Raw genomic sequence first — 20,589 nt, 5'->3', positions numbered from 1 at the left:
GTTGGTGACTTTATGTACTATGTAAGTTTCATGATTCTTCAGCTGCAAAAGAGATCCGAGGACACGGGGAGGTCGAAGCCCTAGTGAAGGAGTGGCTGGAAGACAAATTGCTGTATGCCTTTCCTCCATGGCCCATGTTGGGCAGATTGATTCGAAGGATCGAACACCACAGAGGGATGGTGCTCTTGGTTGCTTCAGATTGTCCCAGGAGACTGTGGCATGCAGATCTGCGGAGGCTGCTGGTAGATTTGCCTCTTCGACTTCCAGCGCACAGGAACCTGTTGCTGCAAAGTCCTGTTCTTCACGAAGATCCGACTCTAGGCAGGGCTAACTTGCTGAAATGTGGATACTCTGAGGCAGTGATCTCCATCTTGCTAAGAGCTAGAAAGTTCTCCACTTCCTTGGCCTATGTGTGGATTTGGAGAGTGTTTGAGGCCTGGTGTGAAGACCTCGGTACTCTTCCTTGTTCAGTCAAGATACCTTCATTTTGGAATTTTTGTAGGATGGCTTGACAGTTTGTTCCATCATGGTACAACTAACTGCTCTCGCCTGTTTCAGGGGTCCAGTCAATGGTGGATCCTTGTCGGCTCATTCTGATGTGGTCCGTTTTCTGAAAGGAGTGGAACATCTTCGTCGTCCTTTGCATTTCTGGTGCCTCTATGGCATCTCAATTTGGTTTTGGAGTTTTTGGTAGGCTCTATGTACTCTGTTCTTGCAGATTCTGACCTTGACAACAGTGTCCCATGTGGCAAATTGTTCTGCTCATTGGGTTTCCGAATTGCAGGCCTTGTCTTGACAGGAGCCATTTCTCTTTTTAACAAAAGTGGTCTCTGAATTTCTGTTGAACCAGTCCGTCTCCCTGCCATCTCTGGTCAGGGAGAGAGATGTAGAAGAGTCACTTCTGTTGCGGCCCTTGGATATCAAGTGGCATATTGTCAGATATTTGGAGGTCACTGGGCCTTTGCATTGGTCAGATTACCTGTTTGTTCTCCATGGCGGTACTAGACAGGGAGAGCCAGTCTTGGGGCTACAATAGCTTGCTGGATTTAGGAGGTAGTCACGACCACTATGTGGGTGCTGAGAAGCTGTTACCTAGTCAGATTCGGGCCCATTCCACTCAAGCTCGGGCACTGTCATGGTCAGAAGTTAGATTGTTATCTCATCGACATTTGCCAAGCTGCAGCGTGGTCCTCCTTAAACACCTTTCTAGGTATTATCGTCTGGATGTGCAAGCTCGGGAGAATGCAGGCTTTGTACGTGCAGTTTTGACTGGACCGCAGGCAGCCTTCGGCCCTATTCAGGAGTAGCTTGGGTTCATCCCACTTGTTCTGGATTCATCTGACTGGATGCTAAGAAATGAGAAATTACTACTTACCTGATAATTTCCTTTTCTTTAGGGAAGTCAGATGAATTCCGCTTCACTCCCTTGGCTGCTGTATGATTGCATAATGATCCTCCTGTGTATCTACGTGTCACAGGGTTTACTGGTGTTAGTCCAGTCCCTAGACTAGTGTTATTACATTCTTGTCTGAGCTCAGTGTTGCCTGTTGGCTGAGTACTGAGTGGTTATCTGTTTTTCATCAGGTTTTTTGCTAGTCTGCCACAGATGCTTTTGAAGAGAATACTGGCAGGCTGATATAACTGCAGGGGTGTATATACTGTGATATTAGTTTACTCAGTTTCCATCTGCAGGTCCAAATGCATAACCCACTTGTTCTGTATTCATCTGACTGTCTTAAAGAAAAGGAAATTATCAGGTAAGTAGTAACTTCTCGGTCGTTGCTGTGCCATGGGATTATACCCACAAGCATGGTGAGAGGGTTCATAGGTGAGCCGCCATCCGTAGGATGGGATACCATTGTATGAGTACTAGTCAGCATGCTTTTACAGTGGAGAGTGCTATTCTTCCATTTGCCCTTTACTGTATGGGAGTGTATGTGTGTGTGTGTTTCCCTTGTGTTGAGCACAGCAGGTTGTGCGCAGCAGCCACAGGACTGACCTAAGACTGCATTCCTGGTCGAACCCCTATGGGAGTGGATACCAGGAGGATAGTGTCGAGAGTCTTCCTCTTCTGAGGAAGGGGAAGAGTCTTTTGACCCCCTCCCCTGTTAGAAATCCCCTTTGTGGGGAAGCCCGTGTGGTTCCATCTCTTGCAGGTTTATCGCTGAACTGGAGCCTCAGTTCTTTTGAATCTGTTCATCTCCTTGTAGGCCAGGACTGTGGGACAGCAGCGGTGGTCATTGGACTGTGGTGTTTTTTTTTGTTGTTTTTTTTTTTTGCTGGAGTCCCTCCATTGATTACCATCTGTGAGTGGCCACAAGTGGCAGATTTGGTTGCTTCTGAACCTCAGCGATCAGTGACTGTAATTCAGCTCTTACCTGGCCAGTTAGGTTTTTTAGAATATGGAGGCCCTGATTCCCGTTGCTTTCCTGTTCCTTCAGGAAGGGGAGATATAACTGGGTTTCCAGGGGGACCTTCATGGGTCTCCCCCTGGATGCCTGGTTGTCCACCCCTTCAACGGGTGAGCCTTGTTCTCCATTTGTTGGAGAAGTGATGTCACTTCTTCTGACTGGCAGTCGCTCTCTGTTCCTCGTGGGATCCAAGAGCCGGTCAGGTGGTAGCGCTCTCCTTAGGTCATCCTAAGGCACAGCAGGGCTATTTTGCAAGGGAGCCCTTCCAGATTCGGTCTCATCGTACTAGGAGTCTCCTTTTTGGGGAGCTCCTCAATGAAGATTAGGGGTTTCTCCCATCCAGGAGTCACCTTTGATACCTGCTGAGCTCAATGGGTGTTTTTTGTGGAGGACTACTATTGTCAGTCATTCTTGCCTGCTGGACCCTGCCTCAGTGAGGAGGGTTCTAGTCCATCTCATTGGCAAGTATGCCTTTCAACCTATCGCTATATCCATGGCTGAGAGAGTTGGGAGACGAGGGACCCTGCAGCAGAGGTGCTGCTCTTTGGTTGCAGTTGCTTGCAAGCAATACTTCCCCCGTTTTAGGGAAAATCCTGTCTGTGAGCAGGAGTGTCCTGGTTCATGCAACTGTTCCATTTACTGAAACTGATGCTTCCTGGGGGGGGGGGTATATGTAATCATGTCTGAGGTATTAATACCTAAGCCAGGTTGGTGGACATTCTGTTCTGAGATCACACTGACCTTGCCCTGGTACCCTTTAGGATTTCCAAGCTGAAGAAATCCTGTTCTACAGGAGTTTGCACTTGCGACACCCCAGCTTCCTGTCTCTTGGCGGAGTGTTTCTGGATTTCTTCCCTGGGGGATTTGCGCTCAGTTTTAGCTGTTGCAAGAAGGCTGATGGCTCCATGTCTGTGGGTATTTCCCTACTAGTATCAGCAATGAGCTATTCACTTGGAGTTTAAAGATACAACCTAGCAACTTGTTCTTACCCCTGCAGTCCAGCAGTTTGCCTCCTTGTGTTCTTTGCTCCTTCCGACTTCCAGTTGGAATGTTGAGGGGAGGAGAAGAACAGCTAGGGTATATACCTGCAGGAAAAGAGATACCACTTTTTCCCTGTATTTTCACCAAGTTCTGGCCAGTACTGCCTTTAGCTTTTCTCACTTCAGTGGGTTGTCCGAAGTGCCTTCCTGTTCACCTGAACTATCCCGTAGACAGGAAGCTCACCCACACTACACCCTTGACAGGGTGTAGTGTGGGTGAGCTTCAGGCCTAACATATTTCCAAGCTTGTGGGTTTGAGCTAGTGATCCCATTCAGAGATTGCCTTTCATCCCCTGAAATTCTTTGTTGTCTGCATGGTCAGCTGTGTCTGATACTTTGGCATGTAGGGTCTGTCACAGACCCCGCTATTGTTGCTGATAATTCTTCCAAGCATTGCTTGGGTTTTCTGCCCATTGTGCCTATCAGCCAAACATGGGACACACTTCTGCAGATGCATTCTGTCCTTCAGCTGCCAGTGGACCACAGTTTTTCTGGAAAGCTCTCAGGCCCCAGTTGATTTTTCGGTTGTCTTGTAACACCAAAGGAAACTATGTGGTCTTTGTCCAAGAATTCTCTCGTTTACATCTCTAGACTTTTTCCTGTATCAGGAGGTTCTAGACCTACTGTTGTCAGGGTTTACTGATCCAAAACCCTGCTTGTAGTATGTTCCGTGATGCAGAGTGTGCTTCTTGCTGGCATTCGCATCACTCCCCTGCCTTAGGCACCTCTGCTATGCATTGGGGTTTTGTCTCAGTCTCATTTATGGTTTTCTCTTTGAGGAACCCAACTCTTTTCCTGCCTAGACCCTTTTGTGGGTCAGCTGGCTCACAGGCAAAAGGGAGAGAGGTGGTGCTTTCAGCACTGTGCAGTTTCCCACTTTGTCCTGCTCAGAGCCTATAGCTTGGGAATCACCCATGTGAGGACTACCATCCTGCTTGTCCTTGGAGAAAGCAGAGCTGCTTACCTGAAACAGGTGTTCTCTGAGGACAGTAGGATGTTAATTCTCATGAAGCCCACCTGCCTCCCCTGGGATTTGGTTTCTCCATGTATGGGATATTATGGACTGGAGGACAGGGTGGTGCATACTCAGTGTGGCGTATTTGGGGGTTCTGGAGTCTTTAGGTTTCACGTTCTGGGCTGGGCTCTATCTGATGGTGTTGTCAATGTGTGAGGACTAACATCTGCTGTCCTTGGAGAGCACCTGTTACAGGTAAGCAACTCTGCTTTCCATACAGGCTACATCTCTTCCGCCTCCATGCCTTTAGTTAAGGATAGTAACTGTTGCTCTATGCAGGTTACCTCCACCCCATGCCTTCTGTTAAGAGTAGTAACTGTCGTTCCATGCAGATTATCCCATTTAACACAAGTTCTTTGAGATCAAGAAGGATAACAGTCCTCACCCATGGGTGACATCATCGGATGGAGCCAGGCACGAAAAACTTATGTCAAAGTTTCTAGAACTTTAACTGAGCCTCTCTGAGCATGTATTATACCACACATCCTTGTGGTTCTCCTCAATTTCTCCCCCCCCCCCCCCCCCCCCGCAGAATCTCGCAAGATTGTCTCTCTCTCATTTTTATAACTTAAGTTATCTTTTTGCATTTTTTTTTCACCAATTGCGATTGATGCGTGATCCCTCTCGGTTCTCCCCTTATCGTCTTAGCCAGGTTTTCCAGCATTTTGGGTAAGTTTTTTTGTTGTTTTTTTTCCTTCTTCTTTCTTTTGCATTCATTTTCCCTGGGTGGTGGTGCCACCCGTGCCCTCCAGTCATCGTAAGCTACTGCCATTGAGTTCGATTTTGCGTCCCATTTATTTTGACTTTACATGTCTATGTCCAGGTTTAAGCCATGCCCCCAGTGCTCGAGGACTATGTGAATCATGGACCCCCATGATAGAAGTATCCTCTGCCTGGGGCATCGCACAACGTCTGGGGTTTCAGCAAGTGTACCCAGATGACTCCTAAAGCTTGGGGGGATGACTCCTCTACTGTTTCTGATGACACATCAGATGGTCTCCCCTTGGAACATTCTCCTCTGGAAGACCTCTCCTTTGAAGGTTTTGTCTGGGTGATGGTCCCATTTCAGTTATAGATTGAGGAGGATACCCAGCACAAGATGCTGGATATTAAAGTATGTGGAGATTCCCAAGGAGATCGTGGCAGTCCCAGTACATGAGATTCTTGTGGAGTTATTGATGAGGATGTGGGAACGCCCCCCTCTAGGTTTTTCCTGTTAACAGGAAGGTGGAAGCATCAGCAGCCACATCAGTCTGTGGTGGTCAAATTCACTCTCAAAGCCCAGCACACTCTGACCCATTCTTCTGCACCTTCAGGGAAGGATCAGAGGGCTATGGATGCTCTTGGGAGGAAGACTGGCACAGCAGCCTACCAGTTCTACATGAGCCAGAATATGCGAGACATTCTGAAGCAAGTGTAGGACATGCCAAACAGCTGCCTCAGCAGCATCAGGATACTCTCCGGACACTGGTGAATGAGGGTCTGGAGTGTGGAAAACATGGAGTCAGGTCAACCTATGATGTTTTTGAGAAGCCATCAAGGGTCTTTGCTGCTGGAATCTGTGCTCGCAGACTCGCTTGGCTGCAAGCGTATGATATCCATCAGGAAATGCAGGAATGACTTGCTGACATGCCATGTATTGGGGAGAATCTCTGGAGATAAGGTGAAGGACGCAGTGGCTCAGATGCGGGAGCACCATGTGACACTCCAATAGTTCTCCACTGGTACCCAGGACTCATCATCCTCAGCCAGGAGATTTTTGAGGCTTTGCCAGAGGAAGTCTTTCTTCTGCCTGAGAAAATATGATTCTCCATCTCCTTGACTGACAGCAGCAGCAGGGTCCTCGTCGCCACCTTAGACAGCAGAAGGCTCTGAAGCCCAAGCTGGCATACCAGTTAATGCCCGGGATAGGGTTTTGGCTGGATCGTTGGGAACGTATCCATGAGATTTATTTATTTATTTATTTAAAACTTTTATATACCGGTATTAGTATGCAAACATCATACCGGTTTGATGGTTTGCCCAGTTGAATGGCTGCAGTTCTATGTGAGCCAGTGGCCCAGTGTAACCTTCAAAAAGTGGATCTTGTCCATTGTCCATGGAGCTTACAAGTTTAAATCTTGTGAGTACTCCACCAAATTGCCCTCAGAGTCCATGTTTGGTACCGGTGCAATCAGGAAGGGCTCTTAGTGGCGCTGTCCTCTTAATGGCCAGGGTAGTTGAGCCTGTTCCACCAGGGAAAAAAGGGCAGGGATTTTACTCCTAGTACTTTCTGATTCCAAAGAAAACAGGAGGCATGTGTCCTATCCTAGACCTAAGGACCTTGAACAGATTTCTCAGAAGAGAAAAGTTCAAGATAATTTCCTTGGGTACCTTGATCCACTTTTGCAAAAAGGGGACTGTCTGTGTATACACTCACATCTAGATCTTCCATGGTCACAGGAAATATCTGATTTGTGGTGGACAGCATCACTTCCGGTACTGCGTTTTTATGTGGCGGCAGCACATCTTTGCAGATTGGAAGTCCATGTTTTCCTTTATCTGGACTATTGGCTGGTCAAGAGCACCTCTCTGGCATGGGCTGAAGAGTCCATGTGCTTGATCATTCTGATACTGGAGTCACTAGGGTTTGTCATAAACTACCCTAAGTCCCATCTCAACCCATCACAGCATTTGGACTTCATAGGAGCCCTGCTAGATATGGCTCGGGTGAAGGCCTTCCAGCCATGTCAGAGGGCCATCTCTTTGTCTGTCGCAACATAAATTCAAGCGAGCCATCGGATAACATGGCACATACTGAGGCTGTTGGACCACATGGCTGCAACAGTACATGTCACTTTCTGGGCACGCTTGCACATATGGCGAGCCCAATGGACTCAGGGACTACAGGACTATATCAGAGTAACTCTATTCCTCTGGGACTCCTTGTCCTGGTGGCAAGAAGATTCCATTCTGCAAGGGGGTTCTCCTTCCAGAGTCCTCTGGTCCAAATTGTACTTGCAACAGATGCATCCACCCTGGACTGAGGAGCTCATATAGACGGACTTAGCACCCAAGGTTTCTGACTGCCCAAGAACAGCTGTGCCAAATCAACTTCATGGAGCTCTGGGCAATCAGGTGTACTCTGAGCTCTCAGAGGTCAGCTGACCAACAAAATTTGTGTTGATACAAACTGACAGCCAGTTAGCAGTTGGTATGTCAACAAACAGGGAGGTATGGGCTTGTACCTCCTGTGTTGGGAAGCAATTCAGATTTGGTCATAAGCCCTCTCCCAAAAGATGGTGCTGAGGGCCATGTATCCGGCTGGAACAAAGAATGTAGTAGCGGACAGGCTGAGTCAGTCCTTCTGACCCCAAGGGGGTAGTGAATTGTATCTTCCGCCTGTGGGGAAACCTGGAGGTGGATCTGTTCGCTGCGCCTTGAAACAGGAAGGTTCCTCTGTTCTGTTCCCTGTACTGGTCATGTGACAAACCAGCCTCAGATGCCTTCACTCATCATTGGGGCAGAGGCTTCCTGTATGCATATCTTCCAAAGACTTTGTTGAAGCTGAGAGAGGACAAATAGACTATCATCCTCATAGCCCATCACTGGCCGAGACAGGTCTGGTTTTTACTCCTTCAGGATATGTCCATTAGGAAACCGATGAGATATGGGGCATCCCAGCCTCTAGGCCTTGTTGCTCACAGCATGGATGTTGAGGGGCTGATCTACAACCGCTCGACCTCTTGGAAGGTGTGTTTCTAGTCCTGGTAGCTTCCAGATAGCCTTCTACTAGGAAGTCCTATGCACTGAAGTGGAGGAGGTTTTCAGTTTGTTGTGAGCAAAAAGCCCCTTCTCCTGTTCCACACACAAACTGCTGACTGTCTTCTACACCTTGCAGAAACTGGTCTCAAGACTAACACTAACCAGTGTGATTGATGCATACCACCAAGGTGAGGAAGGTAAGCCCATCTTTGTACAGCCACGATTCATGCGAGGTCTGCTTCAGTTGATTCTCCCCTAAGGCCTCCCACTGTGTTCAGTATGGTTTTAGCTCAGCTGACAAAAGCTCCCTTTGAGCTTCTGTGACCTGAAGTACCTGATCTGGAAGGTTCATATTTTTGGTAGTGGTCACGTCAGCTCATAAAGTCAGTGAGCTCCAGGCCTTAGTGACTAACCCACCTTACACTTACATTTTTCCACCATAGGGTGATCTTCCACATGCACCCTAAATTCCCCCCTAAGATGGTGTCGGACTTTCATCTTAACCAGTCGATCATCCTGCCAACATTTTTTTCCAGGCCCCAGTCGCACCATGGCGAATGAGCCCTGCATAGCATGGACTGCAAACGAGCTTTAGCCTTCTATCTGGAGCAGAGACAATCCCATAGATAGTCCACCCAGTTTTTTGTTTCTTTTGACCAGAACAAGTTTGGGATTGCTGTTGCCAAGCAGACGCTTTCCAATTGGCTAGCAGACTTATTTCCTTCATTTATACCCAGGCTGGATTGCATCTTGGGGGCCATGTCAAGGCTCACTGTGTTCGAGCCATGGCATTGTTGGTGGCCCACTTGCGAATAGTTCACATGGAGATCTGCAGGGCTGCGATGTGGAGTTCAATTCACTCATTCACATTGCATTACTGTTTGGATAGGGATGGCTGACACCACAGTAGGTTTGGCCAGTTTGTCCTTCAGAACTTGTTTGAGGTGTAGAATCCAACTCTGTACTTATCTAGACCCTGTTCTTAATGTTCAGGTTGCCCCTTCCTTGTTACCAACAGAACTTATTTTTGTGCCTTTTGGCACTTGATTTGGTGTTTTGTTGGTCCCCTTTTTCCTGCTTGTCCTCTGAGAAAGCAAAGTTGTTTAATGTAACAAATGTTCTCAGAGGACAGCAGGATGTCAGTCCTCACAAAACCCACTTCCTGGATTTTGTTGTTCTTTTATTTTAATCCTCAGTTCTATGTTATAAGACTGAGGAGACCCCACTTGGATGTGTGTATAATGCATGCCGAACATGCTCCGATAGGTGCAGTCAAAGTTCTAGAAACTTTGACATAAGTTTTCTGTGCCAGGCTCATCCAATGATGTGTGAGGACTAACATCTTGCTGTCCTTGGTGAACATATGTTACAGGTAAGCAACTCTGCTTTACCCCTACAGAAAGTGGCAATTACTTCCTTTAACAGAAGGCAGATGGAGGGGAGGGGCCCTTGCACTAGTATTGCTGATGCTTTTGCACAGCCTAGCTATTCTTCCAATTTGGTAGTGGATCTTCCTTAACTTTTCCCTCTTCCCTCACCAAATGCTGCTCCCCCCACACCTGAAAAAAAGGACCCCAAACAGGATCTGCTGCATGTGCGATGATAGGCGGAGCCCAAGAAGCACTGTTCCTTCTAAGCTGTGTGCGTGTGCAGTGCACACAAGTAATAAGTCCCATGCACACAGCAAGACAATAGTGTGCACGAGAAATCCTGATATTATTTGTATTATACTGGCTCATAGTGCACAAATTTTAACTCAACTTCTTGAACAAAAGAGAACTTTTCACAGATACCCTTTTAAAAATTAGAGTGAACTTTGCCAAGGACAAAAATGATTTCATTTTTGTTGTTCTCATGAAGCCAGTGATGTGGCTGCAGGCCACTGGAAGCCAGTCACATTGAATGATAGAAATTGCTTGTACTACCCCAAAAGAGAAAAAAAATATAATTAAGCTGTACAGGTGAGAGTTTCATGAACGTAAACTGTTTGCTTTTGCACATTGTACTAAGTAAACTTGTTCAGGAACTCTGCCATGCCTCCCCTTCCTGATTCTGAAGGGTGAGTCCTTGGGGAAAGCTGGGAGGGAGACCAGGATGAATCACCGTATGTTTTCACCCTGTGCTGCTCCTGATTTTTATCTGCAGGCGCCCAGCACAGCCTGGTGCTATCTCTCTGGTGAACCTGTTTCAAGATGCTCTTCCTAACAGGAAAGGGCTAAAGCTTGTTCAGCTTCCTAAAAATAAGCTCTGCTTGCAAAGAACATTTTTGGGAAGGAACCTAAAACACTGTACATTTGTTTGCCTGTGGTAAGAAGGATTAAAAAAAAATAAAAATGTACACATGACTTTAGTTTTCCTGTATCATCTGCCAGATTTGCTATTTGAGAACTTAATCCTAGACTACCCAGGGCAGATTGAAGGTTTAAGCACAACATTAACCTTGTTATCTTTGTATATTATATGTTTCACTTTTTTAGATGTATTTTGCGTATGGAGGGGAAGGGACCTTGGAATTTTGTTATACATAGGTATATATTTTTCCCCTCTCTTAAATCCTTCCTGTCTTTTGTTGTAGGAGTTGGGCAAGCAGCAGGAGAACGTTTCAGACCCTGGTTTTGGCACAGAGTATGACTTCTCAGAGCCAGTTTTGGAGAGCATTGGCAAGAATCCACCCCCTCCTGATAGCTGGCCTGAGGAAAGCCATGGCAGCACAGACGGACATGTCGAGAGCTCCAAGGAGATGGGAGGCTCAGGAAGGGCTGACACTCCGACCCCGGAAGGAAATAGAGAGAGAGTTGTTGAACGCAAGGACAGTAGAGACCTATTTGCAGCCTGGGGCCAGACCCGGGCCTTTCACCAGGACCATTCCTCAGTCAGCAGACTGACGGCTGAGGATATCGAGAAAGCCAGGGAGGCTAAAGCAGACACTGAGAACAAACCCTACAAACAGACGGTAGGTTTCTTTCATATTTACAGTCCTCCTTGACAAGAAGGCTGAGACTTGAGACTGGGGGAAGAAGTGTTGGAAGGGTTTTCATGGAAATATGGTAAAGACGCATTGCACTATTAAACTCTTGGTTCTTTGTTCAGTATTTTTGACACCCAACAAATTGTGTTATAGTATTTGTAGTTTTGTCAGCTCACTATTGCACTATGCATCAGTTGGATTTGTGGCTTATTCAAGGCGTGTTCCAATGTTAATTTTCTTTCTAGCCAGACTAGCTTTTGATCTTCTCTGATACCACATGACCTCCAGCATCATATTTAATGCAACTCCTACCTTAAATCTTCTCAGCCATTGTCTTGCTGTCTTAACTCAAACCTCTTGCTTGTCCTTTGTTGTATGCCTTGTCTGTCTTGACTAAACTGTAAACGTGAAGGCATAGGAACTATCCATGTGTATGCGTATTTCCAGTAAGTGCTATACAGATGACTGATTAAAAATCTCATGTCTAGGCAGAAGGTTTACAAGTTTCTAGCTGTGTTCTAAGACATTTATGTTCTCTTATAGAATATATATATATACTGCAAATCCCACATGCCTACAGAGCCCCCAGATCCATCAGCGGAAACTAAACAGAACCCCAGATCTCCCAATATGCCTTAATCTTCTCCCATACAGCCTTTTTAGTTGTTCCTGAAGGTTTAAGAAATGTTTGGTTATGGCATGGAACATCTGTTTTGGAATTGTTTGGTGTGAAAGCTTGGGCAATCCTCATCTCTCGTGGCTACTGTCATTTGCCAGCCACGTTTCTTTAGAGAGAGCTGCTGTAAATGTGCAAAAAAAATCAGAAATAAAACATGACTATTCCCAAGGAGGTTATTAATGTGTTTAGTTTTTGCAAATCTGTCCTAATTTTGTAAATATTCTGTAACTCTAAGCAAATCAGGATGCTGTTCTGATGACTTTCACCAGCACTCAACTCCAACCCCACTCTTCCATGCAAGTAAAGCAGGAATACAGCACAGACAGCTGATGAGCCATTTCAGAGAGGAAGATTTTAAAATTGGATATGTGGTCATTGTAAAAGATGCTAACCTATTTTATTTAAAAACAAAAACAAAAAAGGAAGACTAAATCATATGCATGGATCTGAAGTCCTTTTCAACATGACCCTCTTGAAAAGGACATCAGCCTTAACAGAGGTTCAGGTCATTTTCAGTAGGTTTACATGTCAGACTATGGATGACCTTCATCCTGAGTCTGAAGCCAATCCATGCAGTTTCTGAACAATTGTGATGCCTCCAGAGAGACTGCATCATTCTTATGTTTTTCAGTGCATGATGAAAAACACTAAAACAAATCTAAAATGAGAAATAAAATACATTAGAACATAAAAAGGAGAAATGTAGGAAGAAGCCTGCAGAGCATGCAACAGAGCCAAGAAATTAGGCAGGTGTGATATGGTGAGGAATTGTAGGTGAGTAGCTACTTTTGCCTACATAATGACATACGCTTGTGACAGAACATGGGAATATAGAGAGCCACATTTGTAGAAAGCTGTGTGCCCCCTGACTGAGTACCCTGTGGAAAACAGTAACATCTACCTTATGACCTTCACAATCTTTAGTTCTAAATTAGAGGAATTTCCAGGGGATTTCTTTTTCCTTTTAAAAGATAAAGGAAGGGAGAGCCCTAGGGAGCAAAACCATGCTTAATTTTAAGTGCTTTGTTATGCTGCCTGTAATATTTATTTACAGCCCACTGTCAGACCCTTTCCATTACATTTTTGAGACTGCAATAGGGTAGCTCTGTACCACAAAGCAAACTCAAGTCTGCAGATAGTGAACTAACTGGAAGCTGCGACAAATGCCCCCCCTCCCCCCCAAGGATACTGCAGAGAGGGCAAGACGTGCCTTGAAGTCCTCTTTCTGTGGGTTCTCATGGCTTTTATAAAGAAGTGACAGCACTAATGTATACACCCTGAGAAAGTGGATTGTAGAAATACATAGGAATTTGCCGCAGAATTTCTGCCTCTTCTGGTTATGTTGTATGTCAAGTAGTAAATGCATCATACACAGTAGATTAAAGATGCAGGAAACCCAAATCAGTTTTATGGTAATATGTTTACTATGCAATGCTGAGTCTCATAAGAGGGAGACATTCCAAGAAAGTACAGGAGACTTTTGAGGCATGGAGAGGAGAGTCTGCCTAGTAGTTAGAGCAGTGGGCTGGTAACCAGGAGGAAAGACTTCTCCCATGGACACTCCTTCAGGCCGATGCAATATCGGTGCACGTTAAAGGGGCGATCATGATAGAGTACTCGTTCCCTTAACGCGCGCTGATCCACTTCTCCGGGGCACCCAATGCTAAATACAGATGAACTGCTGCGGTAAAAAGGAGGCGCTAGGGCAAATTGTGTGCCCCTAGCATCTCCTCGGCAGCAGGCGCCCGGGAGAGGTGGCTGTCAACCTGTTATGCCCGTCAGTCGCAGACAACTGCGACCACTCATGCTCACCTCCTTTTTCCCTGCACCGTCAATCCTAGGAAGAATGGCGGTCTCTGCCAACCACCGCCGAGCTCCCTGGCGTCCCCGGGATGTGTGGGTACTGCCGACCGCCATCTTGTCTCCGGAATCACCTAAGGCATGTGCGCACAATGGCCTCCTTTGTACACGTCATGGCGGGAACCTCGGGGGCGTCCACTCTGGATGTCGTCAACTCGCTGCTGTACTTAAGCTGACCGGCCCTTTGCTTCAACTAGTTAGCAAGGAGTTTCCTCGTTGCTGAATCCGCTCCATTCTTGGACTTCCAGTTCCAGATTTCTCTCTTGGCGTGTGGATGCTCTGGGTACCCGCTCTTTTGGGACCCCTCCACGTTCCTGGCTATCCACTCCTCCAAGGGCCTTCTTGCCTTGGAAATCTACTGACCCACTTCTCGGGTCACTCTCCTGGAGCTACCACTTGTGAGTACCTTACTACAGACTACAATGATACTAGCTTTACTGAAGCCTCTCTTCAGTGTACCCAGTGCCTTGGGCCACTACCGTTTCTCTTCAGTAGAAGTTGTTCCAGTATACCCTGTGCTGCAGGGTATTGTCGCACCAGCTACAAGATTCCTACACCTCAGACTATTTCATCATCATCCTCTTCAGTACAGACATCCTCGGCGTACCCCGCTCTGCAGACCACTACCGGATCCTCCCATCAGTGGTATCACCCTGGGTACACCCCACTGCTCAGAACTGTACTTATTTGCATCTCCTGCTCTGCGGGCTCTGTTTTTCCTTCCTTCATAATAAAGTCTCTAACATACAGCAGTGTCCTACAATGCTGAGACTGCGCCTACTGACAGTGAGGCTCACAGGGTCCTCCCTGTAGGCAGAGACACCTCTCATCTTGGCCCAGGGTTCACATCCTTAAAAAAACATAACACAGCCATTTAGGGAAATGGATGCTCAATTTATTTTAGAGTGTCTGTTTTCCTAACCTGACCGCTGGCACCCTCTTTTTTTTTTTTTTTTTTTGGGACCTTTCTCATTTTGTAGTTCTTCTGACTTAATATTGCCATGATATTAAGGCGGAGGAAGTACAGAAAAGCTCCAGAGTTGGCGTCGCGCTTTGAGAGTAAAAATGTGCGCCTTTATGGCATGGAGAGGGAATCGATAATAGCATTTGCATGTGACAGCTATTACCTACTTGCATGACTGGACACATGTTTTGGATGTACTAATCCCCGTTTTGCATCGGGAGATATGGACTCGCGTCAAAACTGTGCGCTGCAGCCAGCACACAGTATAACATCGACCTGCTTGTGATCTTGGGCAAGTCACTTTCTTTCATTGACTTTTAGAATTGTAAGCTTTTTGAGGCAGGGACTTATACCTCAATGTTTATCACCATTGTACAATGCTCTATAAATACATTGGTGCTATACAAATAAGTATTATTGCATAAAGTTTTCTCAAATGCTGCTTCCTAGAATTGGTGCTCTCTTACACTTCACAGATTAAAGAGAATTAGCATGTGACTATTGCAACTTTTGATTAGTCAGAAAAATAAAACTCATGATGAGATTGTACCACTCTCTGAGCTGCTTTTGAAAGCCACTTGAAGCTAATGATCTTTCAGCCATGCTGGCTAAATGTTAAGTTCGGTTGTGTCCCATCTGAAGAATCATCTAGTGTAGAAACGTGTTGGGGCAGAAGATCTGGCTCCAGATGTACATTTGAAAAAGCCTGGGAAGCTGCTTGCTTGTTGAAAGCTCTGCCAGTGCCATGCTGTCAAGGCTTTAGTCAGCTTCTAGTGCAGACTTCAGTACGGGATCTGTTTACTGTTTGGGATCCTGCCAGGTACTTGTGACCTGGATTGGCCACTGTTGGAAACAGAGTACTGGGCTTCATAGACCAATTTGTTTGACCCAGTATGACAATTCTGATGTTTCTGTGATGTTAGCTGATTTTCTGTACATAGGACTAAGGTGATTTTATGAAGTATTGCAGTTTCTAAAGTTTATAAAACCATTGTTTTTGGTGCCCCCCTTTTCAAATCTCAAGGGGGTATTTTCTCACCCCTATAAAATTTATGAAGGGTCTGTAATTTAATATTTGTCGCTGAACTGATTTAGGCACAAATATACAAAGACTTTTTTTTTTTTTTTTGTTAGGTCTTATTTTTCATGTATGCGAAGCGCAGTTAAGTCTCGTATTTAATTCTACCTAGCTTTTTGAAGATCTTTTGTAATGTTATCTGTTCTAATATTTCCGGTCTTTAGATTTTTTATTTGTTTTTTTACACCCCCCCCCCCCCCCCTTTGCCTCTTATGTATTTTCTAAGAGACATGCTTGTTAAGTGTGGCTCCTGAACTTGCAGTGGGTTGGTCTGCTTTGTAAAAGCTGCTTTCGGGGATACAGTATCCAATTATTATTTCTATTAGCTGTGTCAGGTTCTCCTTCCCCGATGGTCTGTGATTTCAAACAATGACCAAGAAATTGCGTTGCTATCTTCATCTTAGAAGTAGGGTCTGTCTGTTATGTGTCTCTGTACAGTGCCGTTTACATTTTATTTGATTTATATTCTGGTATGTGCAATACAAACATCTACTCTCTCCAGTTCCATCCGCGCTCTCTCTATATAGGAATTGAGCTCTGTCCTCTCTCCCTGTCCCCTCTCCAGCTCTGCCCCCCTCTCTATTATCCAATCCACTCTTTGCTTGTATATTTTTCACATTCTGCTGTCTTAAATTCAAATCAAAATGCACTAAAATAGGAGTTTGTTGCACCGATATACACAACATACTCTACACTTTCATCGTAAAAGATAATAGAACAATTCCAAAAGTAATTAAGAATAAAAAGTATAGATTGCTTAAGTCTTCACACCCTTTGTCACAGCAAACCCAAATGAACTTTGGCTCAAAAAATGTCCTTAACAAGACCCATAATTTAAAAAGAACTCATCTGTGCCCAGTCATAGTAGTTGAACTAGTTAAAAATCCTCTTGGATGAAGAATCAAGCTGTTTCTGTTGTAAGAAGTGAATTTGAAGTAAAGGTCAAAACATGCCAAATTGAGAACTGCCAAAAGAACTTTGAGATAATGTTAATCAAAGCTATAGATTGGGGGAAGGCTATACAAAAATGTCAGTGTTTGAATTTCCTTTGGGGTAATGTTGGGCCCATCATTGTAAAGTAGAACAGTTTAAGACCACCAAGACACTGTGATTAGGCTGTATTTTTAAATTCATTAGTCATGAGTTAAGAAAACTGCTGCAGAATGTCACTGTGAGGCTTAAGATTATTTAAAAAAAAAAAAAAAAAAAATTAGAAAAAGCCAGCAGTGGCCTCTGGCTGAAATTGGGTAAAATGTTGACAAGTCAACAATTTTGTTAGTCCACAAACATGGCCTTATGGGAGGATGGCAAAAAGGAAGCCATTGCTGAAGAAAAGCCATATGATATGATGCAGAGCATTTGCAAAGAAACACTTAGTGGACACAGCATGCATGTGGGAAAAGGTTTGTGGTCTAATAAGAGCAACATGGAAAGTTCTGGTCTGTGTGCTAAGTAATGTGTGTGGCGTAAACCGAACACAGCACATTACCCTAACACCATCTCCATAGTGAAGCATGGTAGTGTGACAGCATTATGTTGTGGGGATGCTTTGCAGTTGGAGGGACAGGGAGGCTTGTGAAGATCGAGGGGAAAAATGGATAATGCAAAGTAAAGGAAGACTCTGAAGGAAAACCTGTTCCAGACTGCCATAAACATGGGACTGGGGAGAAGAATCACCTTTCAGCAGAACAGCGATCATAAGCGCAAAGCAAAAATAGAATGGAGCAACAAGAAGAAAGTGAATGTTCTTGAGTACCTGGTCAAAGGCTAGATCTTAATCCAATAGAAAGTCTGTGACAAGACTTGGAAGACTGTAGTTCACGGATGATTCACAGCCAACTTTGAAATAGCTTGAGTTCTTCTGCCAAGAAGAATGGGCAAAAACTGCACCATTTTGCTGTACAAAATTTATAGACACTTATCTTAAACAACTTGTAGCTGTTACTGCAAAAAGGACGTTTATCCAGTAGTGAATCAAGGTATCTGGAGCCTTATACTATGAAGACCTTTTGTTTTTTTATTCTTAATTACTTTTGGAGTATTTCTATAATTCTTTCACAATGAAAGTGTAGAATGTGTTGTGTGGATCAGTGAAACAAAATCCTACTTTAATGCATTTTGATTTGTACTTTTTTAGTCTGTAGAATGTAAAAAATGCACAAGTTTGAAGACTTTTGCAAGGCACTGTATGTATGGAAGCTTTTGTTTATTCTTTCCCCCCTTTCCCTTGACACAAGTGCATATCTGCTCTGAATTAACTTGGAGACAATAGTAAGTTCTGGGTTTTCTCACAGGACAAGCAGGATGGTTGTCCTCACAAATGGGTGACATCGAGGATGGAGCCCACCACGGAAAAACTTCTGTCAAAGTTTAACAGAACTTTGACTGGCCCCTACTGGGCATGCCCAGCAAGGCACTGACCCTGCAGCCAGCAGGGGTCTCCCTTCAGTCTTCTTTTTTCCGCGTAGCAGTTGCCACGCGGTGAAAGGAGCTCTTCTTACCACGTTCCTGACAGGAATTCGGTTTTTCTTTCCGAAGAAAAATTTGCCCCTCAGGGGTCTCCCTTCGACAAATTTTTGTCACCTTCGCGGACTCCGGTAAGTTTTTTGCCGTTTTTCATCGACTGCTGTCGATTTTGGCCCTCGAGGCCTGTTGGCACTTACCGATCCTGCGGCTAAATTTGGCCCTAGGCCATGGCGACCGGGTTCCGCCGTTGTCCGGACTGTACCCGGACTATGTCAATCACAGACCCCCATAGGGTTTGTGTTTTGTGTTTGGGTAGTGAGCATGATGTCCTGACTTGCACCAAATGTGCCTTAATGACACCTAAGGGTCGCAAAGCCAGGATGGAGAAGATGGGGGCTCCTCTTCCATGCACCCACCCCAACGCCATCGATAGCATCGACGTCATCGGAACCGGCACCGTCTAAGTTGCACCACCATCGTCAACCCTCCGGTGACCGTCCACCATCGATGACTTCTCGGCCGTCGACTCCTGTCCCCTGCCCGGATGGGCGAGGAGACCGAAAGGACAAGCATCGCCATCGACGGCACAAGTCTCGGCCTGTCGAGGATCCACAGTCATCGACCTCTGAACAAGCCGAGCCACCGACTAAGAGGCCTCGATCAGACTTGGCACCGTCCACGTCTCGTTCGCAGGCATCGAGGAAACCCTCACCCTCTCGGGGTGTGGGAGCCGTGATCCCACCGGTTACGGTGGTCCCTCCGGCTCTGCCTCAGCCTCCCTCTCCCGTCGAGCCGGGTATTGTTACCCCTGGTCTCCGGGCAGAACTGGACCGGCTGGTCCAGGAGGCCATCGAGAAAGCGATGCAAAGGTTCCAACCTCCACCGGCACCGTCTCCGGCATCGACTCCGGCACCGACTCCGCCACCGAGGAGGGAACCGTCCACCGAGCCTCTGGTGGAAGCGCTAGCACCGCTACTACACCGCATGGAGGCACTTGTACATGCCCTTCCATCGATGATTCCAGTAGCACCGACAGCGCCACCGTCTCCGACAGGATTCTCATCGGCAGGAGAAACACCGTTCCTGATTCCCCCTTCCGGGGTGGTCCCATCGGTGCCTTCTCGTATATCTCCACCGATTTATCCTTCGGCTCCATCGATTCCATCGGCAGCACCGAAGCCCTCGATGCCATTCCCAGTACCGCTTGCAGCACCGGTTCCTTCAAGGTTTCCTTCGATGCCTTCGGATCCTCAACCAGGTCCGTCAGGGCTTCAACCCCCAAGTGATCCCTACGATACCTGGGGTGATGATACATCTTCTGACACAGATTTACCATCACCACCTTCTCCTACGGAGAGTAGAAAAAGATCTCCTCCAGAGGATCTCTCCTTTATTAATTTTGTTAAGGAGATGTCAGAAATTGTACCTTTTCAGCTGCAATCTGAGACTGATGACAGACACCAGATGATGGAACTGCTCCAATTTTTGGATGCTCCAAAAATCATCGCTTCCATCCCCATTTACCAGGTGTTTCTGGATCTCTTAAAGAAAAACTGGGAGTCTCCTTCATCTGTGTCACCAGTTAACAAGAAAGCTGACTCCACATACCTTGTCCAGTCAGCACCAGGCTTTCAAAAGCCTCAACTGGATCATCGCTCTGTTGTGGTTGAGTCCGCTCAAAGAAAGGCCAAGCGTCTAAAGCCACACTCTTCCACTCCACCTGTCAAGGACAATAAATTCCTGGATAGTGTGGGACGGAAAGTGTACCATGGAGCTATGTTGATTTCTCGCATAGCTTCATATCAACTTTACATGACTCAATATAACAGAGCCATCCTTAAACAGATGCAAGATTATGCTGACACATTACCGGACCAGTACCAGCCACAGCTTCAAGCCCTTCTTAACAAAGGGTTTGAGGCAGGGAAGCACGAGATCAGAACGGCTTACGATATCTTCGATGCTTCCACAAAAGTTTCAGCTACTGCCATCTCGGCCAGACGTTGGGCCTGGTTAAAGTCATCAAACCTTCGCCCAGAGGTCCAGGATCGTTTAGCGGATTTACCCTGCTTAGGGGACAATTTGTTTGGAGAACAAATTCAGCAAATTGTCGCTGAATTAAAAGATCACCACGAGACGTTGAAACAACTTTCCTCTGTTCCGTCTGAGGTTTCCTCCAAACAACCACTTAAGAAGGACTCTAAAAAGTCGTTCTTTCGGCCACGTCGTTACTATCCTCCATCGGCTAGGCCTCGTCCAGCTCGATCCTCTACCAGACCTCAGCCACGTCAGCCTAGGAAACAAAGGCCTACTGTAGCCCCTCCTCCTGGGCCTGCGGCTGGCCTTTGACTCCCCTGTAGGGAG

At 46.0% G+C, this 20,589-nt stretch overlaps 1 protein-coding gene across 4 annotated transcripts in view; it reads left to right on the top strand.

Moving 5' to 3' along the window:
- The window catches only part of COQ8A (coenzyme Q8A), a 351,468-nt gene that overhangs the window by 74,394 nt on the left and 256,485 nt on the right, over positions 1-20,589 (top strand). For all 4 annotated transcript variants that reach the window (XM_029593040.1, XM_029593043.1, XM_029593041.1 and 1 more), the window contains one exon: positions 10,786-11,163. In XM_029593040.1, coding sequence (XP_029448900.1) covers positions 10,786-11,163 — 378 coding nt within the window. The remainder of the gene's footprint in view (positions 1-10,785; positions 11,164-20,589) is intronic.

The sequence above is a fragment of the Rhinatrema bivittatum genome, chromosome 3, assembly GCF_901001135.1.
Source record: "Rhinatrema bivittatum chromosome 3, aRhiBiv1.1, whole genome shotgun sequence".
Lineage (NCBI taxonomy): Eukaryota > Metazoa > Chordata > Amphibia > Gymnophiona > Rhinatrematidae > Rhinatrema > Rhinatrema bivittatum.
This window is presented reverse-complemented; position numbering and strand designations above follow the sequence as displayed.